The sequence below is a fragment of the Clarias gariepinus genome, chromosome 7 (assembly GCF_024256425.1).
Source record: "Clarias gariepinus isolate MV-2021 ecotype Netherlands chromosome 7, CGAR_prim_01v2, whole genome shotgun sequence".
NCBI classification, from domain to species: domain Eukaryota; kingdom Metazoa; phylum Chordata; class Actinopteri; order Siluriformes; family Clariidae; genus Clarias; species Clarias gariepinus.
The window spans coordinates 9,675,779-9,703,400 of record NC_071106.1 but is presented as its reverse complement, the minus strand read 5'-3'; the positions used below and the strand labels follow the sequence as shown (position 1 = coordinate 9,703,400).

The 27,622-nt window shown below is 38.0% G+C and overlaps 1 protein-coding gene across 2 annotated transcripts in view; it reads left to right on the top strand.

Annotated features, from left to right (window-relative positions):
• Positions 1–27,622, top strand: part of gramd1bb (GRAM domain containing 1Bb) — an 89,819-nt gene that overhangs the window by 23,223 nt on the left and 38,974 nt on the right. Inside the window, exons 4-5 of one of the 2 annotated variants that reach the window (XM_053500527.1) lie at positions 365–368; positions 25,650–25,678. In XM_053500527.1, the coding sequence (XP_053356502.1) occupies positions 365–368; positions 25,650–25,678 (33 nt within the window). Of the gene's footprint in view, positions 1–364; positions 369–24,408; positions 24,445–25,649; positions 25,679–27,622 lie in introns of both variants that reach the window. The other variant, XM_053500526.1, reaches the window with a different exon arrangement.

Here is a 27,622-nt window from a genome sequence, read left to right as displayed (position 1 = left end):
ATATGATTGTTGATGTGGTGAAGTTTCCTGTAAGTAGACATGTACCGCATTTAATATTTATGGGTGTCAGCACTTTCTGATAGTCACGGTGCTTTGTAAAGTATTGACACTTGTGCATCTTTTTTTGACAGGGATAAACTGATAAGGTGAACTCTTATCATTGCTGTAATGGTTACTGTAAACAGAGAGCTGCGTGAGAGAGCATGCCCATTCATTTTTTTGACTCCTTGTCACCATGGGAACAGATGTCCCCGCATGTGGCCTTGGAACAGTTAAAAGATTGCAATAACTCTGAGAATAATCTCTCGTTTCCATGGTAACGAATCATCCAATTAGAAGAATGTTCTGTGAGTCAAACTGTAAGTGATGTGAAGTCAGTGTTGTAGTAATGTATCGAGTTTTTTGCTGTGATCATGTCACAGTCAGATGTCGTCTAGGGGTGAAGTTTTCTCCCTTATGCTGTTTTTAATGTGACCTTTTGGAGGCAACTTGGTGTTCGGTGACATTATTACGTCATCCTTAAAAAAGCAGCAAAATCAGCAGCATGCTTACAAAACAGGCACTTGTAAAAATGTATTTTGAAAAAAGTATCAATTTTTAATCGTATATGTTACGAGCATTAGAACCGTTAAAAGGAAAAGAGTTTGTAGAAATATTTAAAAGTTTAAAGCTAAAAATAAGCTGATCAGCTTTAATGCAATCAGTGATGTCATTATTATTATTATGGTATTATTATTATTTCAGCTTAAAGCCCACGTATGTCTGCCTGCAACAAAGATAAACCCCTTGATTATCTTTAAAACTGTAATTTGTAACAACATTATATGGCATTTGGTGACTAAATATTGGGAAATTGTACAAATTTTACAAAAAAAATTTGTTACAATCAATGGGAAAAAGAAGATATACTGTAGAAAAGTTTATGTTTATGCCTTGTTTACGCTAAGTTGTACTTTTTTCGTCATCAGCCAAACATTCTCCCTGTGAATCACAGATCAGAAATCTAAAAAGTAGATCAGATAAAGATTAAGTTTTGGCTTTCAGTTTCAGTTTAGCTTTACTAATTAATATCTAGTGGTGCAGGTGTTTGTTAACATTGAGCAAGTAGCGCATTAGTCGCGTATTTTAAAAAAAGTAGATTATTAAATCCGCAACATAACTGTTTATAATATCGCTTTTACTTAACATTTGGATTTCACTTATGGTGCAGGTTGAACCTTGGGCAGATATCTAAGTACTGCAAAAGTTTCATTAAATTCTGTCCAGCCGGTTTTGCGTGATGCTGTGACAAAATCTGACTGGACAGACATACAGACATACAGACAGACAGAACATATTCTAAGACTGGTTTGGGGTTCTCCGATGTATGAAACATAAAGATATCATTGAAAGAGCGAGTTTTGACCGATGTACTGACAAAACTTTTCTTTTGTTTATATGAATAACAGCACAAGAGTGTGCAGACGTCTTAAGCACATAATAATAATAATAATAATAATAAAAGTTGTGAAACAAATGTGCCTTCAAAAATCATGAACTTAAATCTTTACAGCAAAACGAATTAAAAAGTAGCAAACAGTAATACAGTAATAACTGAAAGTTAATATTTGGCAACCCGTGACCCGGTCAGTGGTACACTTTTTTTTTTTTTAACACAGATTTTTACTACATAAGTAATACTGTGTATTTTATTGAGAATCTTGATGAATCTGCAACATTGCAGCTCCAGACCTTGCGTATCAAACTCACTCCTGCTTGTGTGATAATCCATAAAAAAAAAAAAAAAAAAATTTAAGGTGAAGCACACCATGTTTTTTTTTGTGTGTGTGAATTTAACACCACTCGATGTGAAGTTATAAGCGAATAATCAACTTTGGGTCACAATAACTCTTGTTGATTATTTTCCACATCCTGCTATTATTAATTTCTTAGTTATATTTTTTAATCTAAGTATTTTATATTCCTAAATCAACTGCAGTAAGTGTAGTCCAGTACTGTACTGTACTGCGTGCAGCACTATTCAGTATTAGGTAGTTTGAGCTTTCACCAACCTTCTCCTCCCCTCTCTCTCTCTCTCTCTCGCTTGCTCTCTCTCTCTTTCTCTTTCGCTCTCGTTTTCTCTGTTTGTGTTAAATGTTGGATCTATTTTTAGAAAGCCTGCGACAAAACAGGACCCTAGCTGAGTTTTTAATGAGAGCCGTGCTGATGTGAACACATGCTCCATCCTCACTTATGGGCGCCAGAGAGAGAGAGAGAGAGAGTGTGTGTGTGTGTGTGTGTGTGTGTGTGCATGCATGCACTGTTTGACTGTTTGTCACTTTCTTTGTGCATAGTCTTGTAGGTTTAAAAGCAAATTTAAACATTATTCTGTCTCATTACACAGCAACATCACTTTTTTTTTACTTTGTAATTAGTTTTTTTTTTCCATGTGTCCCCGTTGCTAAAATGTCACACAGCTGTTTCTAAAGGCCAGCGAGAGAGAGGGAGAGAGAGAGAGAGAGAGAGATCATATTTAGCCTCCATGCTGAATTCTCTGACCACACCATCTTGTGACTTTGGCATTATTGTAATTATTATTTATATTAGTATTATTTTTTCAACAGTTCAGATAATAAATCTCTGGTTACTATAGTACTGTATGGTACTGTAATGTATTTGAAGCTCATCAAAGTTTGTACTTTAAGATTTGTACTTAGTTGTACAGTATTAAACATATCAGTGCTTTACACCAGACAGTACGTTTTCCAACATGTATTGGAATTGGAGGGTTTGTGTTCAGGGTTTTGTGGTTTCTGGCTTCCCTATAACTTGACATTACATTTTATTTTATTTCTGTCTTCACCCTGAGATAGTTGTGTGTACCACCCCTAATGTCAAAAACAAGTATTTAATATTTATTTGTTTATGATATTTATATGGAATTGTAATTGTGCATTGGTGACTCAGTGGTAGGTTCAATTCCCCCACCAAAGCCCAAACCCCAGTTACAGTGCCGGTCCGAGGCCTGGATAAAAGCCAGATAAAATAGGCTGCTTGTGTCATGAAGGACATCTGGCGTAAATCATGTGCCAAATTGTAGACCCCTCTATGATTTCTAAATAAGAGAACTTGCAAATTCACAGGGTGATCAAATACTTATTGACCTCACTGTATATATAGTATAAACACTGTATAAACACTAGACGAGAATTTTTGAATGAACTAAACTTTTACGTGTTGCCGTGAAAGTGCGCGGAATGAAGGTGTGAGACTGTATTTATTAACAAGATTTCAATTGCAAACTCATAAACATTTATTAAAAATGTACAACGCCATCTGTTGAATTTTGAGATGAATTAATGATTTTTTTCAAGGTTGATTTATTTTTTTCATTATAAGAGTGTTTTCTATTTAAATTTCAAATTAGCATATCTTCTCTTTCAGTGGGTAGATTGCGATGAAACGAAGCCTAAATGTTACCTCAAGCTCGGCCAAATATATCTGTGAAAAACCCATTAAAATTTGTTTAGTAGTTTTTCATGTGATGGGTCCAAAAAAATTCCAAAACCATCTTGTTGTGTTCTATTACTCATTTAACATTGCAAAAATATCTTCAGTGTACAGACACGCCAACTTTATAATACAGTTTTATTATATATATATATATATATATATATATATATATATATATATATATATATATATATCATATCCAGACACCATATCCTTACCCCTCTATAGGTTTATATATATTTTCACACTGTGATTAATATATTTTATACATTTATGTTTTATTATATTTTATAATCTGTACATTTGTACATTCCATCCCACATTTATTTTTCTAAATAAATGCAAAAATAATAACTAAAAAAATAATAATTTATTTATTTATAAAAAATAAAAAAAAATCTAGTGCAATTTTTCTTTCAGTATAGTGAAATCGTATTATTTTGTCCTATCTTACCACTTTAGGTCACTGGCGGTCGTTTAGGCATTTCACTGCATATTATACTGTCTACTGTTGTGTACGTTACAAATAAAGAAATGGAATATGAATTTTTTTTTTTAATTTGACTCATTTTCTCAATGGATCTGAACAGGGTCATAAGGTCATAACAAGGTCAAAGAACAGAAAGAATCTGAGTTCTACTTGTTTGGTGTTTTTAAACTTCAAAAAGAAAGCTATCATGCAGAATACCCTTTTTAGTTATCATTGGACATTCAAATGGATCTGTAATGGTACATCTGGAGCGGGACGAGTGAAATAATGTGAGTTTGAGATGTGAAAAAATGCATTATCCAGGGGTGGGGTTTCAGCTGGAATATTTACACACACACACAAGCACACACACACACACACACACTCAACTTAACTTTATTTATATAGCACTTTAACAACAACAAATGCCCCAAAGTGCTTCAAATAAATAATAAAATAATATAAAATTACATCACACACACATCTCTAATTCAAACACAACATATAAAATCAACATCTCATGTTGGTTTAAACACCAATGAAAACATAAGAGTTTTTAGATGGGATTTGCTCACGCTCAGTGATAACAGGAAAGTAAGTTGTTTGGAGCATAAAGTTAAACATTTTTAAGTTTCCTGTAACTATTTAAAAGGGACAAAAAGATAATATTTTCTTCTTTGATATTATAATATTGATACATCAGCAGATTTCTATAGTATAAGAGGAACAAAACACCTTGGCATATGCCGGTATTGAAAAACAAGATTATTTTCTGTAATGCAACATAGAAGATTATGCAAGTATTGCAAATATAACAAAAAATCATTTGTTTCTTTTCTTTCTTTCCTATTCTTAATCCTTTGAAGACTCTTTGAAGTCCGTCACCGTCACTGATTGAGTGTACTGTAACATGATGAGTATGAGATCAAGGCGTTTCGTTTAGTGTGGATCAGCAGCAGGAAATCAAGTCGAGGGCTGTTTTTGTTGCAGCTGTGTATACAACACTCGCAGGAGGATTTTCAATACGGGTCAGAGGTCACCGTCTATTCATGTATTTGTGTAGGTGTGTATGCGTGTCTTTGTTCATGTACATCATGTCGTCAGCTGCGGGGCAATGTCGATCTCTTATTGGCTAGCTGTGACCAACCTACAGCTGACTGTACTGTGGTGGATAATACATGTACAGTACATATAGTTGACTCATTGGTCGTTCTATCTGTGCACTTTATTCATGTACAGTAACCGAGTGTAATCATCTTTTGTAATCATCTCTATATTGCTCGGAGGCTTCTTTCAAGCCCTTCAGTATAAAGGGACGGGCGTAAGATCACTACTGACCTCTGGGTGGCTCTTTCACTTGTTACATCGATATTAATGATGGTTTCTGAAGAAAAGTTAAAGATGTCTATGTCCATAACTCGAGCAGTGAATAATAGTTAGACTTTGATTCAAGTCAATATTTATGGATTTTGATTTTTAGTTCAGTTTAATTCAATGGTTTCCTGTCGGATTTGTCTTAAGCAGCTAGATTTCTAACACATTTTAAAAAGTATTAAAAATAACTAAAAGTATATATAAAAGCTGTGAAACTTGTGTTATTGATTGTTTTATGTCTCATACAAAGTGCCAATCTTTATTCTAATCCACCCTCCAGTTGCGTAGATTAAAGTAATGCTTTAACATAAACTAAAAAGGAAAACCAGGGATACTCTTACAAAACGTGAGTATTTGCTGAAGATTGAAGCGGTTTCTGTTTACTGATAAAACTATGATTTCAATGATGATTATTTTTATATGATTTTTTACCACTTAACATTTTTATATTTACCAGAAATAAAACCTGACACATTTATTTATTCACTTTAATCTCATTGCTCTATCCATAATTCTTAAATTGGGGTCTGTGCATCATAGTTATGGCCCAATGTGTGTTTGTTTATTTAATTATTTATTTATTTTCACGATGATGTTGCATGTAAAGATGCCTTCTAATGACTCTTCCATACACTTCTTACATCTCTGTAAAGTAAAGCATTAAAATGCATTAGTGCATACAATAAGAGCAGTAAGAGCTGACATGTACAGTTCCCCTAACTCACCTTTTATAACAACATTTCAGACAGTGGAGCAGGAAGTGATTTGACATCTTTTTATAGCCTTCCCCTGTTTTCTAGGTATCAGTTAGCTGAAGAGCTCATGCTTGTTAAGTCAAAAAATTCTATATGCTCTGGAAATGTCATCAGAAAACAGTTCCTAGTCACGATTCTTAACCTGTGTGCCGAGTCCTATCGAGCCAGTTAAGGCTTAGAAAGCTAATTTAGTCCCGGAAACTTTTGCATATGACATACTGTAATTAATATTATAGTTTTACATTATGGCTAACTCCTTGCTGCATTCCCAGCTGCAGAAAATAAGAATATTTTAACGCCATAGTTCGATTTGTCTTAACTATAGAGCCAAATGTGTGATTTGCATATAACTGTAAAGTTAACAGGAGCTGTCCATTCAGCACCACACCCAGTTTGCTCTGTTCACACTACAGACAGGATCATGAAGAACACTTCCTGTTTTCGCCAGTAGGTGTACTTAAATGGATGTAACTGGCAAATTTTAGTTCGTGCTGAAATAATTATTTTTTTTATTATTTTGAACATTTTTATGATTATTTATTCAAACCAGAGTATGTTATTTATTTATTGTTATTACTCTTAATTAAATACCTTTAATGTTTTACCATTGCATTACAATTGGATACTTAACCATAACAACTGCATACTTGCTACTAAAGAGTCAAACGTTCCTGTATTTTTAATGTTGTCCTGAGGAATAGTTCTCCAGGATTCCTAAAGTTGTTGTTTTTTTTTGTCTTGTATTATTTTCAGTCCAGTCATTGTATACCTGAGTAGTTTCAGAAAAATGTTAAAATTTTTACGCCCTGACATCTAAAAAAAAAAAACATCTAATTTAAGGCCTGAACCAGTAAGAAACAGACGATGACAGATGATCAGGCTGGTGATTAGTATACTGGTGATGCTGAATGCTGAGTGGTTGAAACAGACAAGAGGGGAAATGAGGTCGCTGCAAGTTTTAAAGTGTGTCTTTTCTTTTTTTCCAAGTTCTTTAATTTTATCTACATAATGTGTTTATTATACATCAATCAGACATAACATTTTAAGAGAAAAGAAATAGTTTGCATGTTCTCCCCCTGTGCTTGGTGGGTTTCCTCTGGGTTCTTTGGTTTTCTTCCCACAGTTCAAAGACCTGCTTATTAGGCCAACTGGCGTTCCCAAATTGCCTGTAGCATGTGAATGTTGAATGGTGGTCCTAAAAATAGGAATCAATACAATGGTCACCATTGGGCCTCTACGGTCCCTAGTAGGACTACAGAGGTTCCCAGTCAGATGGATGGATGGACGGTTGACTCTGGCTTGCTACACTAGATGTGATCTACAGTAGTGATGTACATCATAATCATAATCTGTGTTCAAATATATTTTGTTGTAGAGTGATAGGCATAAAAAATACATTTGGCACTCAGTTATATGTGTATATGGTATTTATGGGTTGAGATTACATAAGGAGTGATGTAAAGCCTGTTATTATCCATATATATCCAGCGTGTGTGTCTCAGAGTGACACGAGACTGCTCAGGCATCTCCACTGACTCGGGCTATAATTTCGTGCCTTGAAAATACCCGTTGTGTCTTTCTGTCTTTTCCCACTACTGAGCTCTCTCTCACCTTCACAGTTGTGTGCTTTCCCAGAATCCTGTGCGTTGTTGTGATCGCTGCAGATGTCTCTGATCCGTGGTGGTCATGTCAATGAGTGTATCGTGTGTGTGTGTGTGTGTGGTGTTTATGGAACTTTTTCAGCACAGGCTGTTTCCTGCAGGTCATATGAGGCGTTCGGTCGTGCTGTTTGTCCCTAGTGTTTAATCCCTCTCCATCAGCGGAGTTAAGAAACAGCACAGAATGCCCACTTTCACAATACAGCTCTGGCACTCGCTCGGAGTTTTTATGTAAGCCAAGCTCTGAGACGGAACTGCGGAAATAACAGACCTTGTTTTGCATTTCAAACTTTTTTAAACAGGGTTTAATTTAGGGTTTCAGAATAATCTAACAAATTCCAGACAGCATTTATTTGATGTTTTTTTTTTATATTAATGAAATGCTGACAGTTTATTACACACCTGTTAAAAAGATATCTTTTAAAAAGAAAATTTGTAGGAAATGTGCAGTTTGGCAGTTTGCATGTAAATCTAGATTTGTAAATATGACTTCAGGTTTACATAATTCTATTACTTTAGAAGAATTTTTGAGGTCATTTAGTAGTACAGACATATACTGTAGGATTGGCATGCTCTAGTTCATCCATTCATCTAGGCATTTGGCGGACGCCCTTATCCAGAGCGACTTACATTTTTATCTCATTACACATCTGAGCAGTTGAGGGTTAAGGGCCGCGCTCAAGGGCCCAACAGTGGCAACTTGGTGGTTGTAGGATTTGAACCTTGGATCTTCCGAACTGTAGTCCAATGCCTTAACCACTGAGCTACCCCTGGCCATAATAGAGGCACTAAAAACCAATGCGTAAAAGTGCACATCTCATGCCAGCTTACATAGCTGAAAAAGTCTACAAAATCGTGTTTCTACACTTTCAACTTTCACAAATTTTTCTTAACCAGTAGTTGAATGCATTAACAATCAAGAATCCATTAACTATTCATTATTATTATTATTATTATTAATATTATTGTTATTGTTAACAAGGCACACATTCTTTTTTTTATTAGTTAAAATTTAATTTAAAAAATAATAATTTAAATCCCTGCATAATCTCAGTAAATTAGTCACATGAGACAAACTAGTGAAAACCCAAACAAAAAAAAAACGTAAAAAAAAATAATAATAATAATAAAATAAAGGCTGCTGCTTTCTCTCTTGCTAAACAGGCAGTGTCTAATATCGCACACCTCCTTAACTGAGAGTGCGCCCTCTTATGGTGAACAACTTAACATTTGTGAACGACAGAAATATGTTGCAAAACATTATTGGCAGAGGTGGTAGGTCAATTTATTGAAAAAAATATTTGACACATCGGGTGTTGTATTAGAAGATACTTTACTAAGCTACATCCAAAAGGGAATATCTGTACTTTTACTTGACTATTACTTACTTAAACGTACTTGCTTTTTGTTATAAAAAAGCACTATACAAAGATTTTTAATTGAATTGAACTTACTGTGACTTAATTACTCCGTACTTTCAATGAAGGACATTTACTTAAGTACATTTGAATGTGAGTACGTTTTGTACTTTTACGCAAATATCCATGTAAATAGAGAACCCTCTACTTTTACTTAAGTAATATTTTTTGACCTAGGCTATCTTAACTTTTATTTTGCTCAGTTTCGGTTTCAGTTTCAGCGCAAATCGTTTCAGGGGCAGAAAAAAAAAATGCAACCAGGTTAGTTAAAATGCAAGAGCTGTTCTACTAGGGATGTTGGCATTACATGAAAAGTTATAGCTGGATAAAGCAGCAGTAAGAAGAACGAAATTATCATGAATAACATGTACCTGGTCTGGTGGAAACGGCTGTTAAGAGGATGGGAAAGGATGCATGATGTAAAAGACGTGCTTCAACTAGCAGTTATTCTACTTTAAAAGTGTTTATCTGTGAATTCATAAGCCAATATTTCACAAGCAAAATTTCAGTTCATGCGACTGAAATAACCGTCCTACTGTTTATAACGTCCGTCTACAATACTGTAACACCAACCACTAATATAATCAGATCACTGAATCAAACCCAGAGATGACCTGATAACAAAAACGACATACGTACAGTAGAAAGCATGTAATGGACATGTTTACTGATCTCTCACACTGACTCTGTGTGTGTGTGTGTGTGTGTGTGTGTGTGTGTGTGTGTGTGTGTGTGTGTGTGTGTGTGCATTAAAAGATTAACAGAGAGCTGATTGAGGCTGACAGGAGGGAGTGACAACAGTTCACCATAATCCCTCAATACACACACACACACACACACACACACACACACACACCGTCGCTCATGTCACTGTGGAGACTTGAGAGAGAAATCCGGACCACTACAAGAGAAAAACACTCAGCTAACAACAATCCAACTTAGAAAGAGAGAGACTTAGAGAGAGAGAGGGAGAGGGAGATCACGGCATGAGCATGCTCAGTAGTTACTTTTGGCTCAGCGAGTCCGCTTTTCAGCTGCATTGAGAGCAGAGAGAGATAAAGAAGGAGAGGGAGGGAGGGAGAAAAAGGGACTTAAACCCACTGACAGAGCAGGAGAGAGAGAGAGAGAGAGAGAGAGAGACGTACTGATTGTGTGAACATTTGGAAATACACAGACCTTACAGTAGTACATCTGGCTTCCTTTTTTCTTCTATTTTATCCCCGGCTTATTCTTATTCCCGCACCCGCATCAGCTCTCGCGAAGCCCTTACCTGATAGCATCGAGGGACCATCTGGCGCAGCAGGGAGCCTGTTAGCGTCAGCGCCAGAGCTTGAAGCAGCTCTCGAATGGGATGGCACAGCAGGACGCAGTCTTCCCTCTCTGGCTGCTCGCTTCTGACATGCAGCCCGACGAGAGGCAGCCGCTCGCCAGCATGTCCAGCACCATACGCTCTACGCCGCACTCATGAGAGGCTTCAAACTCGCCTGGTAAGAGCACGTGCGCTTGGGTGGGATTTTTAATCTAGCAGCAAGACGAATTGATGAGGCGAATTTGCTTTTTCTAGGGTGTGTGTATGTGTACGTTACACTGCAAAACGAAAGTCAGATATTTGCTTATTGTGAATAGACACGGTCGGATACGGTCGTGTTTCATGTTGGAGACATTATTTCCATTTCCAATCTCCATTAAATAGACCTCGCGGTGGCAGCATCCCGAGCGAGGCTAGTCATGAGACCTGTAATTGTGTTGTTTTTTGTTTTTTTTTAAGACTTTTTCTAGGTCCAAGTTGACAACTGCAATTACACAACTACCTCGTTTAACTCTTATGTAAATGACAGAAGCCTGGCCTCAGACCAAGTCCCGTTGGCTCATGCGCAATAATGTCGTAGTGTGGTGTATCAAAATTCTATTCTGGGGGAAAACAATTAATAAATAAACAAAAATTCACACATTGTCGAGTAAAACACCATGCTCACTAGTTCTTTTTTTTAGATGGTTTTAAGGTTAAAGGCTACAGTATGGAGCATCTCATATCTTCTGTAAAAACCTCAGATGAAACTAATCTGACTTCCATGAAGCAGAAAGCAAGCTTTCAAATTTATTTGGAGCAACACCTAGTCAGTCATCCATCCATCCATCCATCCATCTTCTACACTACTTATCCTGTGTAAGAGGTGGAGTCTATCCCAGGTAACTTGGGCACAAGGTAGGGTTCACCCTGGATGGGGTGCCAAGCCATCACTGAACACAGCCGCACACACACCCAAGCACCTACTATGGGCAATTTGTAAACACCACTCACCCTACAATGGATGTCTTTGGACTCAGAGAGGAAGCCAAAGGAATCCCACCAAACAAGAGGAGGATGTGCAAACCCCACAAACAGAGATTGAAAACCTAATACGCTTTGCCTCCAGCAAGTAGTTAACTGTATAAAATTGTATTAACTACAGTAGACATTTGTACCTTAGAGGTCAGTTTACTCTATTTTGTAAAAGGAGCATAATCCAATCAGCTCTATCCACCCTCTTCCACGTACTCCTACAGTTGGTACTGTGATGGGAGGGGTTTGCTATCTCTTTTCTGTCGATCAGAGAGCACACTAAAATTTTCTAACACTTGAGCCCAAAGTCTGGTTCAGTGAGAATATACTTAGTTAGCTGGAAAAGGTGGACTTTGGGTACAGATCTGGAAGCCAGTCATACCTGAGAGCATACCTTCTTCTCTTGTGTTTAATGGCGACTCACAAACCAAGCACGTGCATACTGCCACCAGCTGCATTAGAGGGTGTAAATGCGCAACACTGGCCAGTAGGGGGTGGTGGCGGAAAAGGGGTTGCAGTCGTTCCCGAGCATGGCACGAATCAATCGTGCCTAATGTGAAAAAGCCCTGAAGGGTTCCTCTGACTGACTTTGCTTCATTAATTACTGTTTACTGGATTTTATAGTTTTGTTTTGTTTCGTTTCTTTTCCTTTTTTTTTGGAGACATCCTTCACAGAACTGTATGCCCCTTTTTTCATGCAGTCTGGTTCAATCCTGGAATTGGATAAATGTCTGTTTAGATTTTCCACTGTCATCTTGCACCTCCAGAATCTGGGTTCGATTCTCAACCTGGTTCAATTCCTGTCTCTGTGTGCATGGAGTTTGCTTGTTCTCCCCGTGCTTGGTGCGTTTCCTCCAGGTACTCTGGTCCAAAGACCTGCAGGGTAGGCTAATTTGTGTTCTCAAATTGCCCGTAGTGTTAGTATGTGTGCTCTGCGATGAGTTCTGGGATTGAATACAAAATAAAGCGGTACAGATGAGTAAGTGAGTGACGATCCATCAGGGGTTTCCTCTGAGGCCTCTGGTTTCTTCCAGTTTTCTGAAAAAAAATAATAATAAAATGAAATGAAAATGTCTGCATCTTATTCCATGATAGACTGGCATTTCATCCAAAGTGTATTCCAACCCTTCTCTCAGTATTTCCAGTATCTTTAGCCTGCTGATAAACCATGGTAAAGCACTTCCTGAAGATAAATGAACCACTTGTCTGCTTTTTTTTGTACTGAAATTCTCGAATTGGGTCGTCCCTAGAGGGTCACCCGCTGACACCTGGAATAGCTCAGGCTCTTCGCAGCATCTCTCTCCCCTCCTCTCGCTTTCCTTTTTTGGCTTCGCTCGCTCTCTCTATCTGAAGCTGTCTCATTAGCCCTCGATCTACACTCGAGCTCTTATCACTCTCGCCCCACGTGGGGTATTTTTAGTGCTGAGTAGCGGGACGACTCAGAGACGAGCACGCAGCTTGCTTTCTCAGCTTTGTTTTCCCTACTTCATCTGTCTCACCTTTTACAGTCATCCGTCCGCCTTCGCGCTTTCGTGCTCGATCGTGCCGAACGGTAGCGCCCTTGAGGGTCAGAATGTTTACCGTTGTCACCGTCAGATGTTAGACGTCATGGTTTGTTCTGCAGCTGTTTGAAAGATCATTACTCAGCGGTATCAAAACCCCTGAGGTTGGTGGGTGAGATGTAGCGGGAAATGTTGGATTGTTGGCTCAAGGCACAGACTTTACACATCAGGCACTCCTGGGTATACAGTATGCAGTTCGTGTCTTGAGTGCTTAGTTGCATGAAATTATGCTACATATTTTTATTGTTTTGTGCGTGTTGCAACAGGAGGCAAATTGCCTGGTGTAAAAATGTTTTTATTATACACATCTAATGTCTCTGATTAAAGCTGCTTTATCCCAGAGCGCTGTTGGATTCTACATTGTGTCAACCATGTGAAAGCTAATACAGCGTTTTCCACACTGTAGCCAGCAGAGCGGGCCGGCATCACCTTTTAGCCTTTTAGCACAAAAGTGGAGCCACTATATACAAACAACAAACAAAAAATTCATATGTCATTTAATCCGATATTTTTAATTTGATATTTCTATGAATTCCCCATTTCAGAGACCCAACACACGTGTGGAGAGTAAGACGAAGTTAAACGATGAAGAATTAAACACTCTCTGGTGTATAAAGATGGCATGGCACTGTTTGTCAGAGCACGTAGCCTTTAAAACCCAAATCATCTTAGCCATTTTTTTGCGTTTTGCAAAACGAGCAAAGATTTGTTATAAGAGCAGTATGTATGTGCTGCGTCTGCCGAGCATCACATGATCACAACTGAGCCAATGGTTCTTCTCTCTCTTGCACTGTGGGATTGTGGGAAATCGTCTCCCACATCGTGCATGCTCGTAAATGCATTTTGTGTCCGCGCCAATGCAACGTCACATTTCTGTGAAATCCTCAAAAGGAGGCAAAAGCAAATGTCATTAGAGAGGCTCCTAGTTAAAGTTATACAAACAGAAAAAGTTTCCAGTGACTAGACAGCAGTGATTCAGTTATTGTGTGTGTGTGTATGAAAATCTGTCCTACACAATAATCCTCCTGCACCTCCTTATATCCTCTCTTTTATCTCACTCAGACCAGCTATGATATCAAATGTAAAGTGCAGGTTAATTAGTTTTATTTTCACTTTATATTTTATACAGTATTAATCATTTCTATACTGTATAAATCCCATTATTTCTAAAAGGGGAAGGTTTTCTAAAAGGTTAGAAGGTTGGAAAGGTTACTTCCGGTAGAAGTAAAATTTGTAAAAAATTTCTACGTGACATACCAGAAAACTTATACAGAATAATACATAGTGTGATGTCTGAAGACACACCAACATGACCTTTATATAAGCAAATTCTTATTATTATTATTTTTTGGGGGGGAACTGTCCGCTACTAGTTCATCGATTGTGGATGGCATCGTTTTACTGGACAGATTTTTTTGCACAAATATACTTTCAAGGCCTTCAATATACTTGGCCGGCCTGTGTGTGGGAAACTTCGGCCAATAGGAGGCAATATCTATAGGAGGCGGATCTTCAAGTTATTTACCTGGCGTGATGCTCCATGAGGTCCCAATGTTTAAGATTCAAACTTGCACAGTAAAACTTTTAGATAAAAGAAAAAAAGGCTTGTTTTTGAAATTCCTGAAATCCTCGTGTTGTATTTTATCGGAACCCAACGACCTCTAATAAACCTGCTCCTCCTTCCCTGAGGTGTGTGTTAGTGTACGTATGATGGGAGCCTGACACACACTCGGATGCGATTGTCCTTGATTGATTTTTCCTGCGTTTCTTTAGCTGTTAGAATCGAGAGTCTCTGAGCGCTTTACCAAACCATGAGCACGCAGTCAAGAGTGAGTGTCTGCTAGAACTGTTGCAAGACATTTTTAAGGGAAGTGCACATATTGTGAAACACCCCCGGAATATGACACACTCGTTCACGCTCTGGTGGCCTTGTTAAATCAAATTATCACCTCCATCTGTCCTCCCTCGTTTATCTCAATTAATATCCCCATGAGTTTTCTCTCCCTCTATCTTTTCCTCTCTTTCTCTCTTTCTCTCTCTCTTCCTTTTTCTTTCTCTTTGTTGTCCCACATTATCTTTGGCCCAGCAGGAGGCTCTGATTGAAGACAGCAGGATTACTCTCTATGGACTTTTCTGTCCTTTTTTGCTCTCTCTCTCTCTCTCTCTCTCTTCTTTCATCGCCTGTCCCTCTAATCATCACTTGTACTTGAAGGCTCTTTTTGTCACATTAATTTCCCATGGGACGATGCCACTTTCTTTCTTTCTTTCTTTCTTTCTTTCTTTCTTTCTTTTCTCTCTCGCTCACACACACCTGTGCATGTGAAGCACGCCTCGGCTGCCGTCTCCAGCGCAGTGTCGAGTGAACGAGAAGTGAACGAGTTACACATTAAACAGAGACCAAGGCTGAGCGCACTAATGGCCCGTGTGCGTGTGAATTACAACGAGTCAGCCGTATTTCTAACAACAGTCCTGGTCTTTCGTTACATACATTCATTAACTGAGGAACACTGGATCGGTTCTAGAGATATAAAACAAACAGAATTTTGTAGAATTGAAGCCAAGTTCTTTTAAGCAGGCACGTGAGACGTCTGTTTACTCAGGATCGGGGCTGGCGTGTGTGTGTGTGTGTGTGTGTGTGTGTGTGTGATTGACAGGTGATGAAGTGGTGTAGGCGAGGAAACGCTGTGTAACATAAACCACAGATGGTGGTAATTATATTGTAAAGAAAAAAGAAAAAAATGTGAGGATGGTTCCATTTTTTAAAAATAATAACTAACTAAAATACACAGGTTTAACATAATACTTAATACTATATGTTTGTAGAACTTAGATAGGGAGATACAGCCACATGTAAAGAATGGATGAAAGAATAAGTAATGAATGAGTAGATAGATAGATAGATAGATAGATAGATAGATAGATAGATAGATACGCTTAGAATACGTTTCTGTTTGTAATTATTATTTAAAAGGGTAGACCTAAAAATGGCACATGATTGAGGAAAACCACAATAATAATAATTAATATGTCTTTTGTACAAATATTCTTCTTTTTTTTTACTTTTGGACTTTTGGGGGTCATAACGTGCTCAAAAACTCATGAAAATTGGCAGACAGGTTGCAATCTGCTGCCATGAGGACACCTGAGAGTCTTATGGCCCGGGCCCCCAGGGGCCCCCACACGAGATTTTTCTGCATAGCTCATACACACTTTCATGTAGGCAGACGAAACTCGATACACATTTAGAGCTCATTGAGCTGAACAACTTTCGCACTGCATGTCCTGGGCTCAACTCAACAGAAGGTCGGTCATTCTGGCTCATTCACAAAAATGCACTCAATGGATTTTGATAAACTTCTCCCAGGGGATTTATACAATCGTCACCAAACCGGGCCGATGTGATCAAAAGACAATGAGGACGCAAAATTGCGGAGGGATTTTTTATATCTCAAACAGGTCAGCCGTGATAATGTCTTAAACTTACACTGAAAACTTCATAACTTCTGTGTGGCGTTATATTGAGTGACATCACGTTCAGTGACATCATAGCGTGAGGCTTATTTTTCAGCATCTGCGGCCTATTGAGCACATCATCATACACATCATAAATGTTAACACTCACACACACACACACACACACACTCATACATCACACAAATTACAGATGTTAACACTCTCATACTCACACAGATACGCACGTACACACTTACTGTATAGACACTCATACACGCACACATGCACACAAATACATACACACACATTACAAATGTTAACACTCTCACAGGTTTTTTTTACCTAAGTCACACTTAACACACACTAACGCACTCAACAAATATTTGGGGCCTAAACTGACATCATCCCTATATAGTGTGTGACGTGTGCAATTTGTGCGGTGCACCCGGGCGGCGATGGCTTTTTGTAGGTCTTAACACACTCAAATAACACACAGGTTGTGCAGTGCACCCGGGGTGGCCATGACGCAGGGTGCTTGGGCCCGCCATGGTTGCTTGCAACTATATTTATTATTATTATTATTATTATTATTATTATTATTATAGCTATTTAGAAATACAACATATATAATATATATTTAGAACTTTTTAAAGTTATTTTTAAGTAATGTTTAAATCAGTGTTTTTATTATTTATTTTTTTCCATTAATATTTATTTCCTTTGTGTTGGTACTGGAGACTCCTTCTCTAAATGTTAAATAAACATCACCTTACAGGAACCGTTAATCGATTTTTGGAGATTTTATAAATATTATTGTTGCTCTCTCACACACACACACACACACACACACACTTCACTTTTGATTTTATTCTATTGTAAGTGTGGAGGTTCACAATCGAGCGTGATACACGTGCTAACCTCCCACCACGAGACGCTCTGAACGCATGAACATTTTGTAGCACGAGGTCACGTTGGCCCCGCGCCGCGCTCGCCGATCGATCGCCAGTCCATACTCGATCTATGCAGAGGCAGGGTTAACCTATAGAGAGGCCTGTGATAGTGACAGCTGGGTTCATGTGCAGGTCCAGAGTCACAATCGAATCTTAACAAATAATTATTATTGTTTTTTTTGACATTTTTGGTCATTTGTTAGATCACAAGAGCTGAGAGAATTTGCTGCAGGCGTTATCGAGCAGCATGCTCATGTTTTTTTTTTTTTTAAGATTGTAGTGAGCATTTATACAGTAGCTTTACTCCCCCAGCTGTTATTGTCTTAACCGAAGCAGAAGTTCACTTTTTTTTTTAAATTGGAATTGTTAAATTAAATCGTACCTTGATTTGTGATTAGACTTCACTGCTCACATTAAGCTCACGCTCATTATGCAGTGACACTACTGTTCTCTCTCTTTCTGTCTTAAAAATAAGAAAGCACCTGCGTCATTTTTTATTAATATTCTTATTCTTATTATTCTATTGAATTTGCCATTGATGTTCGTATAATTATATTAGTAAAGTATTTTTAACAGTAGACTTTGTGAATGTCAAAGATTTGTACCTAAAAGTAAAAAAGTACAGTAGTCCTAAGCGTTCAGTCTGTACTGATTTACTGATTTATAACCGTCACCCAGAAGCGCAACGGTTCCCTATTGTCTCTGTCCTCAGTGTTTGCTGATCGTGTTGTCTCAGGCTGTTTTCCTCACCACTATCTCTTCTGACTTTATCGCCATCCGGATTTCTCCACCAGCTGCTTTGTGTCTGATGTCTCAGAGTGACATTTTCACTCGCCGCAGTTTTAAAATATAAATAAGTCCAAAAAAAGTCAGAACAATATGTTGTATCGAAGAAATACTACAGTGATTGTAATTTCCACATCTAAGAACTTTATACAACAAAAATAAAAAATCTGAACCAAAGCTATTGATATTTATTGTACAATAATGAGTCAAAAAAAAAAAAACATTGGTTAAATGTGGTTTAGACAGACGATCACGTTCACTAGCTGACAATTTTATTTGTACAAAGAATGAACTGTTATTTAGCCTATCTCTGTTTGTATCTGTTTATTGTAATTTAAAAAAATACCTTCAAAGACATTAAACTTTAAATATAGAAATAACTGGTAAAATAGACTTTCAGAATAAAACATTACAATAACTAAAGAAATGCTGTGTTGTTTCTATAAACACATTGTTTACATGTACCGTGTGGAGTGTGCTATAAGACATCATTCAGGACAATCTTCCAAGGACAACCATGGACAGCGTGGTTGAATTCTCAGATCTGATCAGTCCGGTAGTGATAGAAATTTTTTTGATTTATGAGCACGTTATTATTATCTGGTGATCAGGGTGGGTGCGGAGGTTCTCAACATCCACAAGATGGCGAATGGTTTAACATTTTTGGGGGTTTGAGCTCATTAAAGTTCAATCTTATCTCTCGTGACCCCAACCACAACTCATTGCAGCATCTCTGTAAGTTTGTTGAATTCTGCCTGACGTCTCTGCAGCAGATTCGTGCCCAGTTTCACGTAGAATTTCACGTTTGCTCTACGTTCTAATTTGTTGTGCATGATGAAATAGCACAAAGGTCATGGACAATTTATGGACATTACAAAGCTCTACATTCATGCACATTTGCACAAGACATCATATCCACACATTCATGTATAGTTGCAAACTCCCCGTGATAGACATTTCAATCTTAATTCCCCCTTGATTCCTTATATGGTAACACCTCCTATATTCTGTCTTCAAAGGAATATACGTACAAATAGCTTGTGTGCGCTGGAACACTTTCGTTAAACCGGAAAATGTAAATGTGTCTCCTGTCGTCTGTCTGTCTCCGGCTCTCTCTTTGACTTGTATGGCACGGATAACCAGAGCATTTGGGCAAAAGCTTTAAATACACTCTCTTCACTGATAATAAACAAAGATCTTCAGACATCATGCATGCTTGTGTGTTTGTCCAGCTGGACACAGCAAGCAATAGTTCTTCTTCTTTTAATTCATCCTAAAAGTTAACAACTCAGCCATTCTTCCTAAACCTGGCACAGGGGGTGTGCATTATTTTTAATTGCTCATCATTCAGTAGAGATGCATAAAAAGTAATTTCAGTAATAAATCGAGATTCTTTTTGTGTGGTGATTTATATGTCACCACACTGACCCCAAAATCTATTTTTCGAAATAATCTTTTACATTCGTAATAGAGATGCACCAGTTAATTGGCCTCTGACCGAAATTGGCTGGTTTCCACTTTGTTCACCGTGACAGGTCAGCCTCGGATATAACAGATTCCATGCCGAGTGCGAAAGCTTCTAAATGGTGCAACAGAAAATTATTTTTTTACCAGACAGAAAAACCAGTTCCAGGGCGGCACCGACACTTTGCTGGGCTAGAACGTTAAACCGCTTACCGGATTATCACAACCAATTAAAAATGCAGCTGAAATGCTTTCTAGTAATGATAGTTCGATCCCAAAGTAGGCTCGCAAAGTCAGGAAAACTGGTTCACATTGGTGAAAAAGAGGGTATTAGCAAGTTGATCTCAAAACCAACTCATTACACATGCTTACACCTGTCTCAAAACACAGTGAGCACAATATAGTCTCGTTCTTGCAAGTACCGAATATGCATTTATTGTCGAGTTTTGAAGCATTTGAGATCGTAAAACGTCAGCATTTCTTTATATCTTACAGGTGGTGCACTACAAACCTTTCACACGTTAGCATCCTGTTGATAGACAAGATGGATTTTGTGAGAGAATGCATAACTCCTAATAGGAGTCTAACTAATCACTTATACCACTTTATCCTGTATGCATGTCGCTAGAGCACGAGGACATGCCAGACCATCGCAAGGCACATGCTCATTCACACAATGCGGGAAATTTTGGCCTAACCTGCATGTCTTTGGACTGTGGGAGGAAACCCATCATGCAGGGGAGAACATGCAAACTCCATGCACACAGACACCGAGGCGGGAAACGAGGAATAGCTACCTTGTTACCTAACTTTTTAACTGTTTCATTTTAAATGTGTGAAAACTTTAGTTCGGACTTCAGTCTCAGCATGGTTGCTTCACACTCTCATGAGAATGAATGCAGTTTCGCTGCGTGTCTCACTGATCGATGATCTTGGCTGGCTCACCCTGATAGGCCTCCGTCCACGCCGAGGCCAAGGCGCGCCAGCACGCACTGAAACACGGTGGAAGGGGTAGAAGCTGAACCGGAAGAGTAATGTTGGCAGTGGAGATGGAGAGATGGATTGAGGGGAAATGCAGGAGGGAGGGTTTGTTCCGCTCTGTCCAGCAGGAGGGTGGAGAATAAACGGATGGTTGGCATAAGGACGGGCATGAGGGCTTGGCTGCGCTCCCATATCCCGGCTCCCTCTGGGCACTTGTACAGCATTCATATTGTTTGAGGAAGGTAGTTCACTAGACACACACACACACACACAAACACTGAATCTTTAAAGTAAAACACTGAATCTTTAAAGTCTTTCTTGTTTATCGGCATATTTGTAGTTTAATCGCCACTCTAGTGTACTGTGTGTGTGTAAATGTGTGAATATACTTGTGTGTGTTTATTTATCTGTGGGTGTGTGTTACAACAAATTTATTTTAGCATGGGGCATTTTTAACATATGAAACATGCTTCATAAATGCTGTATGTTATTTATGTATCAGACCAGCAAGTTTTTTATTTTATTTCTATTTACAAATTATAGCAGTTGCAGCAGTGGTATTAATAATAATAATAATAATAATAATAATAATAATAATAATAATATACTGTAGTTTTAGTAGTACTTAAGCATTAATTGCAGCAAGAGCAGTAATAATAATAGCATTATATTGGTGGTGTTAGTGTTAGTATGATTCGTACTAGTACACGTGACCTGCCGTATCAACACTAGAAGCGCCGCGCCAGTGTCACCTACTTTTAACGCGGTTCAGCGGTCATTTGACCGCCTATTGTTTTGAATGGGAAGCTGTCGCTGACACACAATGATCACTAGATGGCGCTTTCACCCAAAGCAAATAGTTTAGCTCCAAAATTCAGCTTCAAATCAATCACTTGGACAATGCGCCATTCATTCCTGCGTTGATAATCAGCGGTATTTTTTTTTTTCATATTCAACTGAGAAAACCTCCTACAGATTAGTTTGGTGCTTTGGCCAATAGAGTGCAGCAAGTAAAATGTATTAAATCTTAAAATCTGGCAAAAAAATCAGTTAAATTTTGTGGTTAGGTAGGTGTTGAAAAAAATTTGTGTGTACTAATAAACATTCGTACATATTGGCCTAGGTTTGTGTAAAAATGTGGTTTTATAAACTCTCGTATAAGTCAAATCATACATAACATATGTAGTTCTTATGTGAGAATACAATACCAAAAAACTATTTTAAAAAAATTACTTGATTATAATAATACGAAGCACGATTTTACTCTTGGGGTTTCTCCACTATGAAGACAAATTGATGACCGTAACTCGACTGTCAAAAATACATCACAGGCAGAGGTGTGCTCAAAAAATGTACTTAAGTAATAGTAGCTGTACTTCAAAATAATATTACTCCAGTAGAAGTAAAAAGTAGTCATTCAAAATATTACTCAAGTAAGAGTAAATAAGTACTCGGTGAAAAGATACTCAAGTACTGAGTAACTGTTTCTTCATAATGAAATCCGATGTTTTTTTGTTTTTTTAATTATGTAGCAAACAGACAAAATGATAAAATAATGTACAAATTGTAGAGTTTCCGAATAAAATAAATGTAATAAAATGAATGAACAAAACTAAATATCTTTACAAAATAGCTAGGAATAAGAAACACAAGTTTCCTAATCTCACTTTATTCACAATTTAAAGCTTTTGAAATGAATCCCTACTGTAGCTAACATATGTGTGTGTGAACAGTGTAAACTATTTCCAGTGTAAAATATACTGTATATTCAGTCGCCCTGTCAATGACTCAGATTTAAATAACATTAAAACATGTACACAAGTCTCACTTTACCATAAACTGTGTTCACCAGAACAAATGTAAGAAACTTATATATTTTTAGCCTCTAGCTTATTTGCTAATTATATATTATAACATTACAACATTAAATGAAACAGCTAAACTAAAACTGTTTCCTCAGTCATCTTATGTTAAACGTGCCGTTATCACACACAGCCGCCGTACCGTGCTGCGATTATGGAAAGCCATTAGCTTTAATATCAAACTTGGCAATATAATTCATTTGCATTAAATCTTTAAATATGTCGCCGTCACCCTTGGCTTGCTCATCAGAGAAATTTCATTCATTCATCTCGTTATTATCTAGACACATTTTTCTCACACATACACAATTTATTATTATTATTTATATTTTTTATTATTTTTTTTTTTTTTTATTATTTTATAATTTTTAAAAAAAAAATTCATCTTTGTGAAGCTGCTTTGAGACAATCACCATTGTTAAAAGCGCTATATAAATAAAATTGAATTGAATTGAATTGAATATTTTTTTTTTCCCTGTTATCATCGACAGCCGTAACTTATTCGCTATAAAACCAAGCAGCTGGTGAAGTTATTTTTTTGGGGGGAGGAGGGGAATCCTGGTGACGAAATGAGGCTGAGGGTACCCTCTTTTTCATGACATCACAGAACCCTTATTTAAATGTTCTAAAAATAGGATTTTAAGGATTTTTTTTCCTGAGCCCCCCCTGTAAAATTAACTCGCACTGGCCGTATCTCAAGAACCGGACATGAGGCACTAATTAACTTGGAAACAAAATGGAGAATATTGAACAAGAAACCTGAGAATATACGAGAATATATAACTCAAATTATCGCAAAAATGTGACTTGATACCTAATTTCATGTGACGGGTCACATAAGTTTTGTTAAGACCCCTGCGCCCACCCACCCCCACACACAATTATTCATCTATTATTAAATGTTTATTAGTAGTGGTAATAGTGTATTAGTGGTGAGTATTAGTCATAATATTAGTATTTGTAGAAGTTGTTTAAATAAAAATTTGTGTTTGTAGTATTATTAATAATAAGAGTACTGTGAGTAATATAAGTATCACTATTAGTTTTAAGTAGTAGTAGTTAGTAATGGTAGTTAGCTCATATTAGTAATAAAAAAGGAAAGATTTTAAGAGGTTTACCAAAATATAAATTAAAATTAGAAGTTGTTATACTGTAGTGTCATTGTAGTAATATTAGTGATAGTAATAATATCTAGTTTTAGTTGTTTATAGTGATACTAGTTTTGCCTCCAGGGGCTTGAAACTATCACACCAGCTGTCTGTTCCCTCGGACTGTCCTGGGTGACGCTGCGAAGTTTGTGCATCTCTGCATGTGTGTGTGTGTGTGTGTGTGTGTGTTCATTCTCACCACCTCCTCTTCGACATGTCCTGTCATTCAGAGCTACAGCACTGTGTCTGTGTGTGTGTGTGTGTGTGTGTGTGTGTGTGTGTGTGTGTCTGTGTGTGTGTGTGTGTGTGTGAGGGACAGCCTGTATTGCCATGGATACAGCATAGTCAGCGTAACACTGCTTTGCTCTAACATTGCGCACTTCCAATTCATTCCCAAGCCAGGTTGTCATGGCAACCTGGTAAACAACCTCAAAGCCTTAGTATCTTACAAACACGGACGGGAAGAGAAGCCTGGAGCAAGGCCACAGTATTAGCACACACACACACACACACACACACTAGGAGATGTTTGTCATTCTAACTTTATGGTAGTAGATTAAAGTGGAATCTGCGATGTGATTGGCTAAGCAGACGAAGAGAGAGAGAGAGAGAGAGATTTGATTTATCTCTTGATTTAAGCTTTTAATGAAATTGCTACTTGAAAGCCGTCCAGTGAAGGCATCAGAGAGCCTCAGTCATGAGTGTGTCATGAGGGATTATTCAGACTGTACAGCTCAACAGATCCTTAGGTAATAACTCATACTGTGTGTGTGTGTGTGTGTGTGTGTGTGTGTGTGTGTGTGTGTATGGAGAAGTTTTAACACTCAGAACCCAGGAATATCATCAGTATATCTATACCACACCATTGTCACATAGAGAGAAGTTCTCACTGGAGAGTAATACTCATTAACGACTCACCCCCGGACTGTACCGTCAACTTCTACTAATTTTCCCTTTCCTGCTTTACTGACTGTAAACAGTCGTTCTCTCACCAGCCCCTTTTCTGGCGAACGGCTGATTGTGGCTGCGATAGTGTACTGTATTAAAAACATGATCAATTATCATAAAAATTGTCTGATTGATTGAGAATGGATGGATGGACAAACAGATATTTAAAGAAACATTGGAAATCTCTATATAGATGGATGAAAGGATGGATGGATGAATGGATGGATTGATGGGTCGACATTGTTTAACAGACAGATAGATAATGAGACAGATGACAATGAACAGATGTAAAGATAGATGGACAAGAAAATGGATTGATGATAAACAAAGGTATGGGATGGATATATAAATAAATGAGTAGGAAGGAAAATTTGATGTAGGGAAAATGGTTGGATGGATGAATTGCTGAAAAATGTACCAATGGTAGAGCTGGGCGATATGTCCTATAAATTCTTTGAGTCTTTGAGTTTTTTTTTTTTTTTTTGGCCAAAATTAGATTTTTAATTTATTATAAAAATAAATACCTTGGATTATGAGCATAATTGGGCTCGTATTTCAAAACACTCATACTGTAAATCGAATTTCCCTATAAGAAATAATGTAAACTCAAATTATTCATTTCACAGCCCAAAAAAATAAATACATAAAATAATTTATACAAAATATAGTGTAAAAATAAAGCAAATTAACCTGCACTTTACCTTTAAAAAAAAGTAAAAATAAATCCCAAAAGATAAGTGTTTTCTTTATGCGTGCAGGTGCTGTGTGTGTGTGTGTGTGTGTGTGAAGCTAAAGTGAGAGGAGAGGATGATTTAGACCCTCTTTCCTCTTCTCATCATACACAGTAACCCTTCTTCCTCCTTTATTTGAGTTTTTCCCACAAACACACACATTAACGGAAAGACTGTTTTATCAGTAAATTAACAAGGAACATCGCTAATGACACTAGATTGACACACCTGAATGCTCCAGACTAGAAAGAGTGACAACACCTCTGCTTTTATAGAGGTCTGATGATCAATCAGATCAATGCTGGCTGCAATTTACCCTCTTCAAACCCTATGGAAGCAGTAAGGGGGACTTAGTGTCTAACATTTTTTTTTTCCTTTTGGCATGGTAGAAAAAGCTGTTGGTCGGATATTGTGCTTGGCTAATGCTGAGACCTGCAACGATCAGATGATTTTTATTATGTTTTTTACTACTTCTTCTTCCATTATAAAAAACAAAAAATTACAAGTGGCGACTTAATACACATGACTGAACATGGATGGACCAGTAGATGACGGATGGATTGTTGGACGGAAGGATGGTATGAATGGTAGTTGGAATAAATGGTTGATTAAACGTATCGATGGACAGTAAAATGGATGGATTGATGGACAGACAACTAGATAGCTGACATATCGCCGTTGGTTAAAGTTCCAGGTGAAATGTCCATTAGAAAATCACTTACAGTATACTGGACCTCATCTAACTGTAAATCCTACACTAAATGAATCGCTTACTTTCATTAATTAAAACGCCTAAGTGTGTGTGTGTGAGAGGGAGTGTGTGTGTGTGTGTTTCGATTGCTGGCTTGGCCACTAGACTGTAAAGTGAACTGAAAGTGAATGATGTCAGACCAGCTCCTTTCATCAACTTTAAATTATTAACGAGCCACCAGGCACTTTGCACCAGCCTGATCTCTCTCTCCCTCTCTCTCTCGTCCTCTCTTTGTCTTTGTCCTCTTCGTGCATGCTTTCGCTTTTTCGTCTCGTCCTTCGAGCACGTTCTGTACTGCCGAGGGTCCGATGCCTTTCGTTCCGCGCCATTTCTCTCCCACACACATACACACACATGAACACGTACACAGACGCACAAGTGTACGCGGAGATGCAGAGCGATAGAGAGAGGGAGGCAGAGAGAGACGAGAGCGAGAGAAAGAGAGCAGCCATTACCATGAGGACCGATAGAGAGACTCTGGCACCAATGCACCAGCGCTGAGAGCTTTTCCCTAACACCTCAGTCCTCCTGTAGTGGAATGCTTCCTCTCGCTTTCATCCTCTCGTCCTCCTCCTGTCCGGCAGCCGCTCCTTCCTGCTAAGAGATGCCGATCACAACAGCGCCGTGATACATGGCGGCCAGGTTAGTGTAGAATGATGATGCACGTACATGTGTGTGTGTGTGTGTGTGAGTGTCAGGGTGTATATGGTACTGTATATGAGAGAAAGGTAAGAATGGTTATTTTGGTTTTAAAACCTTGCCACTATTAGTGGGTGTGTATGTGTGTTGGAGAAGTATGTGCCACACCCATCAATTGGATCCACTGTTTGTTTGTTTGTTTGTTTGTTTTTTGTTTTTTTTGTGTCTGTTGCCCCTCCCACAGTTAACAGCTAGGATTTGTCTCCCACAATGTGTGTGTGTGTTTGTTGTTAGTTTAATCAGCTATAATGACAGAAAATGGAATAGATAACCGTGCAGTTATCTATGTGTGTGTGTGTGTGGGTGTTGGTGGAGGGTAAGGTTGTTTTGTGATGAATTAGAATACACCATATGTGTGTGTATAATAGGGATTTGCTTGATGTTCATGCATAAATAATAAGGATTCACCCAGTGTTGATGAATATATGAGGTGTTGTTAATTCAGGTGTTTTGTACACACACACAAAGCGCTTTGAACTGTTAATATAGCTGTACAATGTGCATGTGTGTGTGTGTGGAGAGAGGGAGAGAGAGAGAGAGAGACCCTGGCAGATGGTCATGGTCCATGTGTCTTGCCATGTCACGTCACTGAGACAAAACTACTGAGACAGAAAGTTGGGCAGCAGGGTGAAGAGCAGCAGTGTTACCCCGGCGCAGTTATTATAGTATAAGATATAAAAGTGTGATGAGTGCTGCAGATGTACAAGTGTGATGTCACATGTGTTACAGCAGGTATCAAGTACACCATCGCCATAATACATGGACGGATGGATAGTGGGATGGATGAATGGATGAATC